We start from the raw sequence: 19,259 nt of genomic DNA on the forward strand, positions 1-19,259 counted from the left end.
TCATGCTTGTTTATTCATTCAGCTGAATCTGGGGTTGTGGCCTGGGCATCAGGATTTTTTTAAGTTCTTCAGGTGATTCAGGTATGCAGTGACTGTTACCATCTACAGCTGTAGAAGGCAGGCTGTGATTAAATAAAGTAAAAGCACTAAAGTTTTCCTTTTCCCCCTGTGTCTCAGTTTCCTCATTTATAAAATGGAGTCAGTATTGCTACCTACTTCATAGACTGTTCTGAGTCAATTAGTACATGTCTGCCAAAATGCTAGCCGTTGTTAAGGAAGATGTGGTACATATACACAATGGAATATTGCTCAGCCCTAAAAAAGAATGAAATAATGCCATTTGCAGCAACATGGATGGACCTAGAGATTATCATACTAAGTAAAGTAAGTCAGAAAGAGAAAGACATACTATATGATACCACTTATATGTGGAATCTAAAATATGACACAAATGAACTTATCTACAAAACAGAAACAGACTCACAGAGAACAGACCTGTGGCTGCTAAGGGGGAGAGGGAGTGGGGGAGGGATGGATTGGGAGTTTGGGATTGACATATACACACTACTATATCTAAAATAGATAACTAATAAGGACCTACTGTATAACACAGGGAACTCTGCTCAATATTCTTTAATAACCTAAATGGGAAAAGAATTTGAAAAAGAATAGCTGTATGTATAACTGAATCACTTTACTGTACACCCGAAACTAACACAACATTGTAAATCAACTATAGTCCAATATAAAATAAAAATTAAAAAACCAACAAAAACAAAAAAAATTAAAGTGCTAACCCTAAAAAAAAAAAAAAAAGTTAGCCATTGTTTATGTTTTACTTTTCCAGTCGACTTCCTGACTTCTAACTTCATTGTTTTCCATGACTCTGGTTCATGCTCACGGTAGATGCCTCTGTTGTTTCTTTGCATCCAGGATGTTCTCCACTGACCCTCTCTGCTCATCAGCCCCTTTAAAGTAAAGAACCAAAAAGACTGACACACACCCAGTCTGCCTGCTATGGAAGCAAATGACCTAAGTCCTCTTTTTCTGCCTCCTGAGATTTCCACCTGCTCTAAACCCTTCAGATATTTCTGATGCCATCTCTACTTACACCAGTCTAATCTCTGTTTGCTCTGTCATCCCTGAGAAGCACATTCTAAGATTTTTAACCAGTAGTTCTCTTCTCAATCACATAAGACTCATTCGTTCCTCCATTCTGTTTGCTCCCCGCTCCTTTCCCTCATACTCTCATTCTGGCTACTCCTGTTGACTTGTCCATGTAGCTGCACTTCTTAAACTTTTCCAACTAAAGCAGAGGAAAAAGAACATGTGGCACATGAGCCCTTAGGGCCAGGGTGGGACTCATAGGGTCTGCAGTGCCACATCACAAACTCATCTCTGACTGTGCATTTTACATCTTTGTTTAAATAAAACAGTTATATGACAGAGAAAAGAACTTGAGTGAATTTCTGCATTTTATTGATTATAATCTTGATTTTTAATGTTAAAATATTTTAAAATGTTAATATTTTAAATACCTTCATGTTAAATTTTATATAACATTTTGTATGTTTCCCCCCCGCCCCTTCTCTGAAAATTTCCTCTCCTTTTTATAGTTTACTCTCCCAGCACTTAAATATTTGTTCAGGAAAGGTAAAAAAAAAAAAACAAAAAAAAAAAAACAAAACTCTCTGGTACTTGAAGACTTAGTATTTTCTAATTCCTAGATTTAAAAACAAAATGAATGAATGATACTTTTTCCTTCGAGAAGAATATTTTTCATCAGAAGTAATTTGGAAGTATTTTGTTACACACTTTTAAAACATTTGATCTGGGGCTGACACTATCCTGGGCCTGATGATGGTCATTTCTTTGAGGTTAAATTTTCTCACTATGTTGGAAAAGTCATCTAGAGACATTGACAGCCAGACAGTGAAGCAGCAAAGCAAATGCTCTGCGAATCTGTGAGAAAGTCACAAATGAAGAAGGCTGCTCACCACAACTGAAGTATAGTTAATCAGCCCCAGTGCAGTTGAGGGGAACAGTCAATTGGGAAACGCCTAGGAGACTAAAGCCTTTTTTCTCTACAAAGAAAAATGGGGGCACAGAGGGACTTTTGTACCTGGGAAGGCCCCCCCAAGGGTCCTGCTCAGTTTCAGTCTCCCCTTCTCTTTGATCCTGAGGGCGACAGGGGCAGGACAGAAAAGGGAATAAAGTTTTGGACAGAGAGATTAATCATAAACTTGGCAGGGGAACTCAGTTTTAGGGGGACTTGGTTTCAGAGCCTCCAAACCTTTTACATGAGGGCCAGGAGATGAGAAGCAAATAGGTGACCAGCTTAATAAACCCTTGTGCCCATCTGCCTTGAAGCCGTGGTTTCTTGGGCTAAATGGCTGAAAGACATCAAGCTCATAAACCATAACCCAGGTCTTCCTTGCTGCCTCATTGTGGGGAGCAGAGAGCTGATGTATTTTTTCCTGTTTCTTTCCTATATGCTCCTCTATTAATCTGGTTGTGGTCTCACTCCTGCTACAAACTCTCAGATAGCATCTGTTTTGAGGACACATTGGTCCTCATCAATTTGGGCCACTCAGTTAACAGACACTCAGTAGGTTATTGGCTACTTGAGGATCTTCATTGGTCTGCTAACTATACCTCTATTTTTTTTCAACGTTCACCCGGAAGATGTGCCTTCTTCAAGAGCACCTTGAATCTGTCCAAAAGGAGTTCATAATTTTCAACAGAGAGAAGTAAGTAACCCCTGGAAGAATAGCAGCTCAGCGAATGATGGAGTGTTTCAGCCAGATTCAACTTGCAAAGATTTAATATAGTTTTAAACATTTTTTTCTTTCTGATTACAAAAATGATGCATATCCATGATAGAAAATCTGGAAAATTCAGAAACTTTTATCTCTTGTAAGAGATTTCAAAAATTGTAATAGGTAAATTAGCTTAGTGTCAGGTTTCTGTTGATGGGAAGGGCAGAAGAATGGGGACATCAACACTTAAAATCAATGATGTTTTTAAGAGTTACCCTGGCTCACGCCTCTTTATAAATTGTTGGGCTTAATGCTATCATTTCAAAAGCTTAAATCTTTTCTTTTTCACTTCAATGAATAAACCCACTTAATTTTTTTTCCTTTTAAGAGTCAAAAAGGACTTTAATAAAAGACAAGCCAATCAAGCCTTGGAACAAACCAAAGACCCACAAGAAGAGGATGGCCAGAATAACAACCTCTGAAGTTCTCAACATCTTCTTCTTGGGACATTTCCACGTCAGGAAGAGCTGACAGAAATTCTCACCTCTCCACACCTCACACACCTTAGAAAATGTGACTGAATACCTTTGGAGGGAGGCAGCATGACCCAGGGAAGAGTCCCCAGGCTCCTGGGAACTAGATTCACCACCTTGTGACCTTGAGCAAGTTACTTACCCCCTTTCTCTGCTTCAGTTTTTTCATCTAAAATGAGAACGTAATACTAGATGAGCCTTATGCTGCCTTTTTACTGCCACCATTCTCCATTCTGTTATTCTAAACAGCCTCTATTTTTATTTTAAAAGGAATATTTGGACGCAGATTTATTTTTCCACTCCTAATTACACTGTGACAAATGGACATAGGTGGGTGATGGAGTGAATCTCTTCAGAGTTAGAAAACTTCATAAATTGGTCAGAATCCCCAAATCCGACTGAACAGGAGTAAGAAATTCATTCAGGAAGAAATGAGTGGGACCAGATTATAAGTAACACAGATTGATGAGGGCCTTCCAGTGGTGTGCTGAAGTCAGAACACCGTACCAGCTTGTATCAATTGTAAGAGCCACTATGCGCATCTGTCCCAGCACCCCGTACAGTGATGTGAAGTTGAGAGTTGAAATTGGTGATGGTGGAAGTATTTACATCATGGAAATTGGCAGATGCTACAAATCAGGGCTTTCCACCCTTTCCAGCCCCCACTGCCCATCCGGCCCCGGGAAGCCAGTTGTGAAATATTAGCACACCACTGGCCTTCTTCTAGAAGCATGTTCCTTGAGAGCTAATTGTCCTCTTAAGACTACCAGAGACCTGTGTCCGGAGAGCATCAGAAAAGAACATTGTCACACTGAAAGCACCTCCACCTTGTAGTACCTGAAGTTGTATCTTATATGGGAGTTACAGTCTGTTAGAATGTGAGGTGAATTTGGAAGATAGTAAAACTTACCCTTGAAAAATTCCTTTAATATACACAACATATGGTGAGTATCTTTTCTTAGAGAAGCCCAATATCATGAGACCCTTCACTAATGAAACAAGTCATCTTTTTTGGTTCTGTTTTTTTTTGGTCTCATTTTTGGCTAATAAAAGATGCACTAAAATGTTGAACAGATTATACATGCCTTTATAAACTAGAATCACGTGCTTAGAACTGTGGGGTGCCCACACATCTGAGAGGTCTAAGACTGACTAAGGGAACAGCAATACTTACTTGTGCTTACTGCAAGAATGGCGGGCAGAATCCCCTATTTAAAATAGTATTGATATTTCACTTTTTCTTTATATTGTATTTATTTATTTGCCAAACACAAAGTTTAATTCACCTAAGTTACGATGTAACTCTACTCTCCTGATACACAGAAGATCTTTGCAGAAGAACTATTTCTGGCAACTCACAGATGCTGCTGGGTAGAGTCAAGAATAAACAGGGTTGGTGGGGGATTGCTTTAACTGTTGGCCACTCAGATCACCTAAACCTTGTACTTACTTTGGGACACTATGGGCCTCAGCAGGGTGGCAGTAAGCTGGCAACAGGGGAGACCAGACAGGTGGAAATGGGCAGAAGTAACAGAGACTGCCGCAAGCTACATAGGACTTTTCCAGAAGGGAGGTCACACTGGGGCAACTAGACATGGGCAGAAAGCCAGTGCTGAACTTTAACTCAGCATTGATGGTTTTCTCCCCACTGAGCTAATAGGCCCAAAATTTCTGGCCTTGAAAAGCTGTGAAATAGTGTCTCTCTACTTTAAGAGTAACCATATTTTTGTTAAGAATTTAAAGCCAGCTCTTGTGTTCTGTTTGTTTGATTCCTTTTCTCTACATTTCCCCCACATTATTTGTCTGTGCTATTTTTTCTCCAGACACTATAAACTCTGGCTCAATTTCCCAAGGAGGGGGAATGCGTTGACAAGAGCTATAAGGAGGTGACCAGATTCTGCTCCTGGTTGGTAACCAGGAGTGTCAGGGGCCACTTGCATGTTTACCAATTTCTTTCATTTGTTTCAGTTCAAGCCTTGATGTGCTGTCGACTCATCTCTCCAGTTACCTGATTCTTTCTCTCGCTCTGACCTTATATATATCATCCCAAAGGAGAGACTTTGGGAAACACTTACCCAAGTGCAGTGGGATTGGTAGGGTCTCCATTGGGATGGGAGTTCATTTGCGCCATTTCACGTCTATACAGTTTATAATGGGATAGGAACCCAATACAACCTCTGTAGGTTGAATCCCTAGTTTTTACTTCCAATGACCGGATTCCATGCCTACAGCACCCTTACGGGCTGTCAAGAACCATGGATGCACTGACTAGAGAGGTAAGATGGATTTCCAGTCCTAATCATGTTACAGACCCACCATGTAATATTTCAAGTTAGAAAAGAAAAAGCATTGCATCTATCAGTACAGAATGGCTGATTTTAAGCACCTCCCACCACTGGACATTTTGAGTGTTAGCACAAAAATGTGTTCCAAAAAATAAAAGAATTCTTAAATCCTTACCATGATTGCTAGTTGTTGAAATCAGATCCTTTGGTTTTATTCCATAACTTGGGCTAAAATTTACTACCCTACAGGGTGGAACATACCTCATCTAGGTTTGTGACAACGAAGGCTCAGGGCTAAGCATTTTAGAAAACAGGGTGACTCTTAATTCCTTTTGTCCGGCGTTTCTGGCATCTTCTCCTCCACACAGCTTCCTCCCTTACCTGTGTGGAACATCTGAAAAGTGAGCAGGTTTGGAAGACCAGGAGCATCCTGGTTCTAACCCTCTGGCACTGTAGCAGAGTCACCCACCCCAGTGCATCCACAGGGACCGCTAGTGGATGCGTGGGGCGGCCCTGTGACCCTGGCCATGACCCGGACTCCATGGAAGGAAAGGCTTTGCTAATGGCTCACACCCCCAAAGGCAGCACTGGTTTTGGCTGAGGGCATTGCTAGGGCAGGAATGAATGTCAAGCCACACAGAGCATTGCTCCATTAATTAGGGTAACTTAATTTATTAGGGTTAGGCTGCTTCAGATAGTAAAGTTTTAACCAGAAAAAAGTAAACTTCATATCATAATAGCTTTTCTAGACTGGATGGATGAATAAATAACTAGGGAGAAAGAGTGGGTCATATATAGCAGGGGCCAGTGTTGCTGCTTTTGGCTGACACAGTAATGCTAAGGCTTTAATTCTTCAAGGGCTGAATGAAAAGGCAGGAAAAGCAGTGAACCGTTTCAGTATCCAGCTGTCCCTGCATTCTGTCGACACAAATTCCTGTCTCCTAGAAACTGTGCCTGTGATTACCATTTCTTACAATCTCAGTGTGTCTGATATTTAACACTGATGTTAAAAATCCAAACACAGTTCACAAACTGTGCTGTTGTGAACAGGTAGCCCTTGGATGGGAAATCTGTGCTTCTGTTGAGCTGTAGCATATGTACTGTCAGTGTGCCTGTGTGTATTAAAATGTCTTCTGTACACCATAAGCCACTGTTCCTTCTTTGTCAGCCGTGTGTGTGTGTGTGTGTGTGTTTGTGTGTGTAATCGTTTCCCCTAGGGGTAGGGTCAAAGTCACCTGTTCTTATTTCCATTTCCTGCTGTGAGGAATGTCCTTTACCAGAGACAAGCTGGTGTTAGAGATGATGTTCTAGAACTATGGAATATGAGAGACGATGTTCTAGAACTATGGAATGTTAGAGACGGTGTTCTAGAGCTATGGAATGTTAGAGATGGTGTTCTAGAACTATGAAACGTTAGAGATGATGTTCTAGAACTATGGAATGTTAGAGATGATGTTCTAGAACTATGGAATGTTAGAGATGATGTTCTAGAACTATGAAATGTTAGAGATGGTGTTCTAGAACTATGGAATGTTAGAGATGGTGTTCTAGAGCTATGGAATGTTAGAGATGGTGTTCTAGAGCTATGGAATGTTAGAGATGGTGTTCTAGAGCTATGAAATGTTAGAGATGGTGTTCTAGAGCTATGGAATGTTAGAGATGGTGTTCTAGAACTATGGAATGTTAGAGATGGTGTTCTAGAACTATGAAATGTTAGAGATGATGTTCTAGAACTATGGAATGTTAGAGGTGGTGTTCTAGAACTATGAAATGCAGCACAATCTAGCTGCTCCACATGTGTAGAAACTGAAAACCTGACTCCTCCAGTATTCACACCTAAGGAAGCACAGCCCAGAATTCTGGATTTTGCCTTTCACTATGACCTTAAGGCCATGGAGAGTCCCTGCACGTCTTTTTTTCAGCATTCTGCCTTCTTACCCCTCCACATCTTTGTCCTGTTCCGCATACCCAAGCAGCAGGCGGATGGTCCAAGGCCCGTATCCCCGGACAGGAAGGTTAACAGACAGCTCTGAACTCTTGCAGCCAGAAGCAACTTCTGCCTCAGGGGAGAATCAAGGGGCCTTCCAATCACCTCTCAGACCCACAACAGCTTAGCAGCCACAGGCTAGCTGGTTCCCGGGATAGGTTCTTGTAAGTCTTGTGGGCTCTGAAGTCCTGCATGCAGAGTACTCTGTTGTCCAGGTCATGGGAAGTGTCCTATCTTGTTCTCAGCATCCACCGATCACAGGGCAGGATCTAGACCTTCCATTCTGAGGAATGCCAGCCTTAAGGATGCAACCTCATTCCTGCAGGCTGCTTTGGCCCTTTCATCCCATTTCCTGCTCATGGTTGGTGTTCTCCTTGTGATAGCTTGATGGTAGCGGAGTTGATTCCAGAAAGTTCTTCAAAACCAGAGGGACCTTGTTATTCCTATTCAGTGTTCTCATTCCCCACCTGGTGGATGTGATTCGGCCCTGAATACCTCCAGTGGCCGCAAAGGTGTGAAAGTCAATGTGTGAATTGCACTAACTTAAAAAACAAAAACAAAAAAAACTGCTTCATCCCTTTTAGAGCCCTGCAGGCTGAGATCATTTTAAGCACTGACCCTGCCCTTTACACCCAAGCTTATCCGAAGCAGAGCTCAGCTGCTGCCATGGTCATGAGCAGGGAGAGGTGTTTCACCAGTCCTGAGTTCAAGCCACAAAATGCGACTATGGGCAAAAGCTTCTTAATCATCAAACCTTGAACGTCAAACTGAAATAATTCCTTATACGCTCAGAGTAGCTTCTGACGTGGTTTCTGAGCTACTGTGTTAAAAGCTATTATCACTCTGAGCTCCTGTATGGACGGCATTGTTCTGCCAAACCAAGGGGGGTTCATCACACAGAAAAGCAATTCACCAGGAACTACCATCCCCTGATCCTCTTCCGCACCTGCCCCAGCCTACACACAGATACTGTGCTGAGAAAACATTCGTGCCCTGCAGGCTTGAGAATGCTGCCGTGGCCACCTGCCGTGTTTATCTGCCTAGCTTCCAAGCCCTCCACTTCTGGGATCACAAATTGATTTTCTTCGAGTTACGGAGAGTCCGCGTGGTTCAGGTGGCTCAGGGGCTGGGTGTGTTACCAGGTGTGGCCAGTCAGTCCCAGTCTCCAGGCCACAGTGCCGAGGTCAATGGTGAGCACGTGACCAAGCCGGACCAATCAGAATCAGTCTCCTTGGCTGGCACTACGGAGAGAACCTCTCTCCCCCCTGAAATCTCTTAAGCAGGTAAAAAATGCAAACTTGGAGGCGCTGATGGTCAGTTTTGCTCCCACCCGGAAAGAGCTTTCCTAAGAATGAAGCACTTAACTAAAGGCAAGCAGGGCTAAGAGATGGAGAGAAACAATATTCTCGATCCAGCTATGCTTCAATCTACCCAAATCTATCCCTGAAGTTTTCAGTTACACCAGACTTTAAAAAACCCTTTCCAAAAAGTTTTCTTTGCCTATACACGTCTAACATTTGCAATGAAAAATGCCCTGCATAAATTCTAGTTGGATCCAGGAGTGTTTCCCCAAAAGGGTTTAGTGTAACAGGTTTGGCAGAGCGTAAAAGATGATATAGAAGGTGGACAAATTTTCAAAGACATAAAATTTCTCAGAGACTTTAACTTGATGATAGGTACTTTAAATCTCTCAGATTATTATAGTAAACAATCCTTTCCCCACACTCATTAGACACCTTGGGAACAGTCTGCTAAAGAATATACTTTGAAACATGCTTTGTTTGAATTTTCTCAAAGTCCAAGCTTTTAGAAAGAAGCAGAAAATGCTTTAAGGGGATGACCTAAACAAACAAGCAAAAAACCCAAAACAAACAAAACTTTTCAGGATCTGTTCTGTACTCAACTAGATTTATCCCAAATGGCCTTGTATATTAATGCTAAATTTGATGAACATTAAAAAAAATTAGTTATTCCCCAAAGTTTTAATAATGGTCATCTAACTCTGTGGCCAAAACAAAACCTCAAGCTCAACTGAAAAGAGAGAAACTCCCAAATTTTCTCAGGGTTTACATCAGATGTGCCCTCTTACTAACCCTGTCAGTTCTATGGTGCAGTTGTCACACTTTAGGTCGACCGGCATGACACACACAGAAGAAGGCTACACAACGACAGCTGCGATTTTATAGTTATTTTAATAACCAGGTTTACATTAACAGTCACTTGATGAACTTTTTTTTCTTAATCTCAGCTAAACTCAAAACACAGTTTTCTTCACGGCTCAAAGCAAACAGCTCTTTGCGTTCCAGAGCTGCCTCACAGCTACCACAGATCACAGGGAGATTTACTGTCTGTCCATAGTCACCAGACACAACTGAACACACCCACACACCATTTCCAAAGAGGGAACTTACAAGGGATGCTGGCTGCTCAGGACAGCCCATGTGTACCCTGGGACTCGAGCTGGAGTTTTCCAGGGGAGAAGGCCTGGGAAGCTGTGGCAGGAAGCTGCTGGGAAGATTTCTCAGGGGGAGCCCAACTGCAGGCTTGGGATTGAGGCCTGTGGAGCAGAGCATGACTCTCCGCGTGGAGTCATGAAGAAAAAGGCCATAGGATGACTGGACTTTGAAGAAACCCGTTCTCGGGATAACTACAACACCGCCATCTTTAGAAAACTTAGAGGAAATATCTCTAGTGGGGCAGCTGATTTAACAGTTCTACTAATACCTTCTCAACTACCCAAGATGGTGGCCGGCCCAGCGAGAAGCCCAGGTGACTGCCATCCCCCCCTTGGAGAGGGGCCAGGCCAAGAGATGAGACAGCAAAGGAAAGCTTGGGGGAGACGGAAGACCCGGCATGGCCTCCCACACGCGGATGAGATGCCAGGGAATTCTGAGACGGCTGTGACTCACCGCCATGTTCTCTTCCTAAACCCTTAGGACAGGGCTGTTTAACGGGTCTCACAGAACAGGGCACATTTGAATATAAATTTTAACTTAAGTAACAAGGCATCAGAAATCAAAGTCAAGAATATGGTGGGAGTTTTCTTGGAATCCTCAGAACTCTCTATGCTTGGAAAGTTACTAATAGTACGTGAAGACAGGGAGACTTCCTCAGATACTGTTGTTGCCCATCGCGACGGCATATATAGGGGTTGTTCCTACAGCATAGGAAACTTGTGTAGAATATAAAGTTCTGGTTGAGTGTTTCATTCAGAAGGCCCAAGTGCAACCAACTTGGCCACGAAAGATTTATTTTTCAAAGCACAGAGAGGTCATGGGGAGGATGAGTTGGACTCTGGCCGGGTAAGAGCAGCAGAGGGCACATAAGTGGATGCTCGGACTAGAGTCATATACATGTCTTTTCCTCCATCTGGTGGTTATAGCTGGTACTGCAACGTATCCTAAAGCCCAGCCCAGCCAATGAGGCGTATATACAGATGCTTCAGATCTGACTAGCTCCTCTGCTTGCAAAACTGTCATTGTGAGTTCTGCTGTACCACAGGCCCCCAAATCTTTGAGTTATAAATCAAGAGCTACATCCTCCCCTTCACTTAAGTTTCCCTTAAAATAAAGGCACCATGAAAAAGCCTTAAAAACAGCAAGACTCCTTTTATGAAGGGAAATCATCTTTTTCATGATTAGAACAGAAAGTAGCATGCTAGGGAAATCCTCTTCCTTGGCTATTTCCAAATTCCTTTTTAGCCACGTGTCCCCTTTTCTCTGGTCTTATTAAAAACCTGCAGAGATAATGGCTTCTCCTAAGCACCTGAAAGGTGCTCGAGGTCTGCTCTTTTCTTGAAAGTACTTAGTACACAGACTTGCGGGATCTACCAGCTGGATCCCCTGAGCACCGAAGTCTGATCCCAGGTTGAATCTATTTTTCCTGCATATGGGCCTCTTGATTCTACAGATTCTCACTGGGCTCACAGAACTTGCTCCAAAGCTGAATTTGCAGAAGTGGCATGATAGGGAATTGGACATTCACGTCTGACAGACAAGGTGGATGCCAATGCTTTATGCTAATTTCCTTTACGTGTCATATCACTTCCACTCACTGGGAGATTCTGGTACTAAAACAAAAAGTTCCCCTAAAGGATATGCTAACAGAAGGGGAAAGCGATGGTTCAGAATCGACAAAGAGAACCACGGCCACAGAACGTGCTCCTTCTGTTCCAGACTGGCTTTCCCACATCCCTGCTGGCCTCCCATAGGAGCTGAGGTTCCCTATTAGTAATAAAAGCTAGGGAACATCTAAGCAAACAAATTTTCAACAATAACGACAAAAAAAATCATATTCAATCATGGATGTGCCTGGATCTTAGGAGATCAAGAGAATCACTCACCCCTGGCAAGAGAAGCCCATCTCAGCTCCAGTCCTAAGTCGAGAAGCCCCCTGCTTGCCTCGGTTTGCAAAGAGCGGGGAGAGGTGAGCTCCAACGCGTGTTTACAGAGAGGCGCTATTTAAGCGTGGGTGCCCTCCCCCCAGGGCCTGTGCTGCGCTCCCAGCTGCTGCCTTTTAAGAGCACCAAAGAGTCAGGGAGGGCAAGAGGAAGAGAAAGGCCCTTTCCTCTCTCCCCTCTTCCTTCCCAACCCAGGAAAGAGAAGAATTTGAAAGCAACAGTGAGAAAGAGGCCCGACCAAACACTGGCACGACCAAGCAGGTGGAAGCAATGGTTGGGTTTTGGTGTTTTGGTGTCTTAATAAAATGTTCCAAGGGATAAAATCTACTAGGAGGGGATGTGACAAAGTCCGGAACCCGAAGACTGCCTGCCTTCTTCGCAGACCCCAGGGGACCGTGATGGCGTGACAGCTGCCCCGAGTGGCCATCTTCCGTGGAAATCAATGTACTTCATCAACACAATACACAAGAGCCCTTATGCTCACCCACCCGCCTCCCCCGTACACACCCAACCCCAGTCCCTCTGAGCCCTCTGCCTTACTCTGGGCTCCCACCACCCACTCACCCCAAATAACCGGCGTCCCTTTTGTTCATTTTCCTGACGTCCCAGTTTTGTATGTCCCCTTGTCGTGAGATGCAGCACTACACACGCGCTCAACACTATATAGCGGATGCTTTTACCTTAGTGGCCTGTCTGATTGCATGCATGTAAATGGGGGGTAGGGGCGTCCAACAAATCAAGGCTATGCATAAACAGAAAACAAAGCAATACTCGTAAAGCTAGGCAAGCGAGCGTTAACATTGGAGAAACATAAGGCTTGAGGCTTATTGATTCTTTAGATCGAAACTGTTTGGATTCACTTTCCTTCTTTAATATCGGTGTACCATTTTGGCTTCAAAAGAATCGCTTCTTGCTTCTGCCCCTCTCTTTAGGGGAGGGGTCGCTTAACTCAGGGAGGTGATGTTAGAACGGCCTCCAGGGGGCGCCACGATGCGCTTGCTGGCCGAGCGGACCCCCTCATCCACTTGGGTGCCTGCAGGTGGCAATAAGTTCCCAGGGATTAAAAAGGGAGAGAGACAGGGGGGTGTGGACAAGAGAGAAAATGGATTAATTTGAAGAGTGTAAGATATTAAATGCCTTCCTCATCTCCCAAGAAACTTCCATTCCAGTCTGTCACAGCTATTCCAGGCTTTTCATACCCACCATCCTGAAAACAAGCCTTTGCCAGGAAAAGCCAGGGTCTTACTGGATTTCATCGGACCCTCGGCATCATAACAATGATAATAAAAAGAACAACGGGAATGACATGAAAAATAGCTGCTCACATTCATTGTGACAAGCAACATTTGAAATACTCGTCAGATCATTTCATTCAGTCCTCACCACTATCCTTGAGGCAGGTACTGTTATTACCTCATTTTACAGAGGAGGTGACTGAGGCTGTGGGAGGTTAGGCAACTTGCCCAGTGTCTCACAACTTGCAGTGGTGATAGTCTGGCCTGGGGCCGCAGCTAAAAGGAAACACTGATATGATATGCACTCATGTCCTTTCAGAAAGGAGCCAAAAAAACTTTACCGGTGACGGTGGCCAGGGAGCAATGAAAAATGGCAAAAACACTGAAAAATTTCTGGCAACTAGCATATGTGATCTCTGACAACGTCACCTTAACTTTTAGCACTTTTCCTTTGTCTTCCTCCTCTATGGCCCCGTTATGTCTTTTCCTCCCTATCTTCCTGTTTCTCCCACTTCTTCCTCCTCGCCCTTCCCCACACACTGTCCCTTTACATGTCTCTTTCCTTGTCATTTGTCATTTCCCTCACTTTAAAATTTTCAACAAAGTGATGCAAATCTACACTTATTTTTCCCCACTTTAAGACTACTGGTTATTGAGCCATTGAATATTTTCTATGAATATCATAGTTCTTAAAGATTCATGATACAGCTAAGCCATGTTCAGTTAATTGCTAGCATTATTATCATGACAAGGAAGGAGAGAATAGAATTAAAATCCTAGATTAGAAGAAGCTACTGCAATTTGAGCATAAAAATAATCTGAGCTATCTAGTAACCTGGGCAAACAAAGGAAACAAAGCATACTGCAGGGCTCTCTGTCTAACGCAGAAAATCACGCTCAATTCATAAGGAAACCATCCCGGCCCCGCCCTGCCCCCGGCCCCGCCAGGTGTGATCTCTAAGCAGAATTGGCCATCACTTAAACCTGATCTTTAACCTGGCTGGGCCCTGGCTTTCTTTCCCACCAGGACTTCTCTTTGGTTCAGCAAACCTCCCAGCCTGAGGCCCAGTGACCGTCTCCCTAGAAGGCAATCTGGGTTAGCTCCCGGCATAACCGCTAACCTCGCAGCGCTGAGCTTCCCCTCCCCCTTCCGTCCTCCCCGTTTCACTACCTTCACCATCAGCTTCTCCGACTCACCTGACAGGCTAAATCCGGACTGATGGAGGTTCCTCACAGGCGGGTTGGGCCGCGTGGGAGAGCCCCGGGTGGAGCCGGCGGGGGTGCCCCCCTTGGGCGTGGTGGTCAGGTCGAACACCGGCCCGTCATACATGCCCCTGGGCACTGCGTGCAGGTCCGCCATCTGCAGCAGAGAAAGCGGGCACCAAAGTTTATTCCCTCAACAGTTAAGGGTGTGTTCTAGGCAGCACAGAGGTGGCAGTGAATTAAGTGCATGTAGTGAGAGCCAGAAAGTAATAATCATGCTATTTTTACTAGGGATGCAATGCACAACATGATAAAGATATTTAACCCTGCTGTACGCTACAAATCAAATCCTAAGAGTTTTCATCACAAGGAAAAAAATATTTTTTCTATTTCTTTAATTTTGTATCTATATGAGATGATCGTGTCCACTAAACTTATTGTGGTCATCATTCCATGGTGTGTGCAAGTCAAACCATTATGCTGTACACCTCAAACTTATGTTTGTGCTGCACAAGTCAATTACATCTCGATAAAACTGGAAAAAAAATTAAAAGGTTACTTTAAGGAAAGGAGAAGCAGTATAAAATAAATAATGTGGGGTGTTGTGATACAGTGACCATGGAGGTGGCGGGTGAAGGCCTCTCTAAATAGATGAGCTTCTATCTTAAGGACCAAAGGAGCTTGTTGGTGGGGCCAGGGTGGAGGGAGGGAGGGAGGGAGAAGGCTGGAGGAGGCATGGATGGCAGTGTTCTCAGCAGAGGAAACTGACAGTGGGAATGTCATCAAACAGAAGAACCACCTATGCGGCCGGAGCAGAGCGGGTGGGAAGGGTAGCAGTTTGAGATAAGGTCGTAAGTGCTGGCAAGGACCGCATGGGAGCTCCATCCTCAGGCTCCTCAGCACAGATCAAAAGCGGCAGCCCTGAAATGACTGTCCTCGTTTAGTGGGTCTGACCCCCCCCCGCCTCTGGCTGTGGTCCCACGGAACTTGCCCTGGGACCGTGGAACCCGCCAACAACATCAGCAGAGGCCAGGCGTGGTGGAACCAGAGCTCACGGTCCCATGAAACAGGGCGCCTCCCCCAAAGGTGCTCACAGCCTATTATGCAAACACTGCAAGACCACCCAAGGCAGCAGAATAGCCGGCGCACAACCTCTGCCTGTTTCTTATCATTGCCCAGAGGTGAGGCAATGAGGACACGCCGACAGCTGACATCACAGGACAGCTCGTTGTAAGACTCCAAGGAAGCCGGCCACAGAGGCTTCCCTCTCCTCTGTCAGTGACTCAGGTGCAGGCGCAGAGGCAAAGCTCACCAAATTTGCAGATGCTAATGATTCAGGTGAGATGATGACTATATCTGTACTCCCCCCAAACCTGGACCAATAACTGTATTTCATTAACATCTCTTGGGGTCCAGAGGCTAAGTCACATTCATGGAAATACAAAGCTCATACCTAGGATGTTTGAGTATCATTCTCTTCTCTATTAGGCCAAAACTGGAGTGTGGAATTTTACTCCATACCAGCTACCTTTAAAATATCACTCATAAAGAGAGAAGAATGGTGAAGGGCTTTAGAGCACTGTCATGAATGAATAGCGGAAGGCTGCAGGGATATTTAGACCGAAGGACAGATGACTTTGGGAACGCTCAGATGGGTTTAACTCATTCTATGCAGGTGCCTGGAGCAGAACTGAGCTTGGTCGGCCGCAGGGAGGTAGACTTGAGCCCAGAAGAACGAAGTTCGTTCTCCTATGGAGGCCATGGATATAGCTGCTGCCACCCATTGGGCTCTGGAGGATATGGATTCTCTCTGGCTTCTACTCAACAACTGCCTCGGTAATCCTACATCTGAAACTACAAGGAGCTCCCCAAATATGAGCTCAGTAATTGGACAACCAAGATCATGCTGGGGCTATTTGCACAAAAAAGGTTTCTCAGAATTCTGAATAATTTATTTCAATTTATGTTTATGTCTCCATCATAATTCTAGAATCCTCTGTTTTTGATTTTATAACTGATTGGATTATCTGTTCCCCTTCCAATAAACATTTAATTTGAAAACAAAAACAGACAAAAAAAAGAAGTTGGTTCTCACAGGCAGGGGTGGGCAGCTGCCTCATGAGATGGGAAGGCCCCCTGTGTTGCAAACATCTACCCAGAGGCTCGACGACCACTTACTGGGGTCCAGGAGTCGGGCAGGGCACTTACATATTGAGTTTCTGTGATTCTCTAAGAGGTACTGCAGTGGGCACCCATTTCCTGTCTCCAAGTCCCCGCCCCAATGTCACCACGAGTGAAGACTCATTCTCCCTGCTGGTGCGGGTGTTGGCAGTAGGAAGGGCTCACTGGAGTCCCACCTAAGAACTGCCCTCAGATGAAGAGAACCGCTAGGCCCAAAGCCCCACCCTCTGCTCCAGGGCAGCCCACATCCCATACTGGTCTGTAGGTTGGGAGTAGGGGTGGTACGGAGGGAGTGACTATAAGGCCCAGACCCCTTTCAAGGACCAGCCCAGCTGAGGTCCAGCTGAGGCCTTGGTTACAGTTGCATCCCAGCCTGACTTCTCCCTCTGCCCTGTTCTGCTTCCTTCATTTTGCCACAAGGGGTGATCCTGAAAGCAACACCCAGGGAAACCTCCTGTGTGAAAATCTCCCCTTCGGAGCCTGTTTCCCAGGCAACATACTCTGCAGGGAAGTTGGAAACCCCTGGGGTGGGTCCAGGCACAGAGGTGGCATGGTTCTGTTTCCTCTGGCCTGGCCCCCAGTGACTTACAAAGGGAGCCCCCTTCCTCCTCCTCTCCCCACCATCTCCCCCATCCCACGTGCACAGATGACTTTATCCTGTCTGACAGACGAGGTCAGTACCACGGCTCAAATCCCACAATCCCAGAGCTGGTCAAACCCTGTTGTGAGGAGCCCTAAGGTTTCCCTACAGGAAGGCGACCTGGAGATGAGTGTGGGGATCGGAGAGGGAGCTGAAAAGACAGAGTTCTGGGCCTCACCCCTGCATCCATCAGCTAGAGCTACTCTGTCTGTAACGTGTAGGGAGGTAGGTAGACATGTACATAAACATGTACCCATATGGCTGTGTATGCATCTACCTATTTATCTGCGGAATCAGGGACATAAATACGATTTTATATGAACCACAGAACTGGCTAAACGAGTTATAAACATTTGCCCCACTGGAGCAGCACCAGACAGATGTGGGATGGAACAGGGAGGGGTGGGTGTGGTCTGCTGGTTCTCTTTGCAAGCCTTGAAGAGTAAGTTACTAACAAAAAATAGATACAGACTTGATTTTGAATTATTAAAATGTTTACTTACTTTAAGGAAAAGCACTCTAAAAACGGGGGGAAATCGTTTGCAAAAGAGCTTTCCTTAGCCAAGAAAGTGTTTGAAACCCCCTTTTATAGTCCATTAAATCTGTGCAATGGTCCTTCGGGAAGAGATCGTGGCTGTGAATTTCTTTGGGAGGATCTAGAGCACACAGACCCCTCCCCATCTCATGGTTCCTTTCCCTGTGCTGAAGGGGACACAGAGCCCATCCCCCCCCCACCCCCCCCACCCCCCCCCACCTCTGGGCTTTGCCTGCTTCTCACCTTCCTCCGGGCTTTAATGCGCTTGTAGACATAGTCCGAGAAGGGGCTGCAGGGAATGAAGCGGCCAGCCCCCTGGGTCACGTGCAGGTTGCCATCTTCCAGCATGATCTTGCCCTGGCAGATGACCACCAGAGGAGCCCCGCGCAGCTCCATCCCTTCAAAGATGTTGTACTCTGCGGCCTAGAGACAGGGGCGAGGGACAAAGCCTTGGTTATGGGTGCAGTAAGGACAGAAAGAGGAACGCGGTTCTCCTGTGCTTGGGATCCTACCTTCAGCATCACTAGGAACTGATTCACCAGGTAAGCCAGGAACAGCTTACAAAGCATCGGCAAGCTTTTAGTGGGTGGAGGCCTCGGGAGACAGATGCTTGCTAAGAGTGGGCTTCCTAGCGAAGAGAAGCATCCAATCTTAAGTAAGGTCCTCATGTGGAAGAAAATTTTTGTCACTGGCAGTGTTCGAAGAGAAGGTGGATAACTACCAGAGATGGTGTATTTGCCACCTTGTACTGGGTAGATGGGTTACACGACCCTTAAATCCCCACTAGCTCGAAATTGAACGATGTAATATGACACAATGTTGAAGCAAATGCCACTACCACCCAAAATGGGCTTCTTCCCTACCTCCTTCATTTATTCAATAAGTGCAAGGCATTATTGAAAAGTGGTTAAGGATATCAGTTTGGAGTCAAGTTATCTGGGTTTGAATCCTAGCTTCACCATTTACTTGCTGCATAAATTATTTAATCTCTCTGCATCTCCACTTCCTTAATAATAGTGCCTACCTGAAGAAGACTGTTACAAAGATTCAACAAATTAAAAGCACAGTGCCCGAAACATAAGTGCTTGAAAAATACTCTTTTTACTAACAAGCACTGTATTTTTAAAACCCTTTCTGTTAGGTACCGGGCTTTAACTATCATCTTTCACATGGAACTCCTCATGAGGAAGTCATCAGAGCTGTTCACCAATTTTTTTCCCGTTCTTTCTCCTTCTAGGCACAAGGTATCCTTGTACTTCCTGACCTCCTGGAGTAAAGTATGGCCTCCGGCCTGGCTCTGGCCAGTGCAGGGTGAGAGGAAGTGATATCTTGGAAAAGCTTTCAGAGCCACGTCCTGGTCCCCGGCCTCAGCAATCATAGCACGTGTAGAGTTGGTGCCTCTACCAGCCCCCAACCCTGAGTGACTGTGATGGGCAGAGCCTCTCTCCTCTGCTGGCCCATTTTGGAAAGCAGGAGTGAGAAAGAAACCGTTGAGGTTTTAA

At 45.0% G+C, this 19,259-nt stretch overlaps 2 protein-coding genes across 3 annotated transcripts in view; one reads left to right on the forward strand and one right to left on the reverse strand.

The window, feature by feature from the left end:
• The window catches only part of STK32A (serine/threonine kinase 32A), a 123,296-nt gene extending 119,025 nt beyond the window's left edge, over positions 1-4,271 (forward strand). The window contains exons 12-13 of the mRNA XM_068534533.1: positions 2,686-2,750; positions 3,148-4,271. Coding sequence (XP_068390634.1) covers positions 2,686-2,750; positions 3,148-3,241 — 159 coding nt within the window. The 3' untranslated portion in view covers positions 3,242-4,271. The remainder of the gene's footprint in view (positions 1-2,685; positions 2,751-3,147) is intronic.
• A 5,466-nt stretch (positions 4,272-9,737) lies between these two features.
• Positions 9,738-19,259, reverse strand: part of DPYSL3 (dihydropyrimidinase like 3) — a 120,009-nt gene continuing 110,487 nt past the window's right edge. For both annotated transcript variants that reach the window (XM_068536127.1, XM_068536128.1), the window contains exons 12-14: positions 18,001-18,180; positions 14,396-14,558; positions 9,738-12,996 (exon numbers count right to left, since the gene is read on the reverse strand). In XM_068536127.1, coding sequence (XP_068392228.1) covers positions 12,908-12,996; positions 14,396-14,558; positions 18,001-18,180 — 432 coding nt within the window. In that variant the 3' untranslated portion in view covers positions 9,738-12,907. The remainder of the gene's footprint in view (positions 12,997-14,395; positions 14,559-18,000; positions 18,181-19,259) is intronic.

The sequence above is a fragment of the Eschrichtius robustus genome, chromosome 2, assembly GCF_028021215.1.
Source record: "Eschrichtius robustus isolate mEscRob2 chromosome 2, mEscRob2.pri, whole genome shotgun sequence".
NCBI lineage: Eukaryota > Metazoa > Chordata > Mammalia > Artiodactyla > Eschrichtiidae > Eschrichtius > Eschrichtius robustus.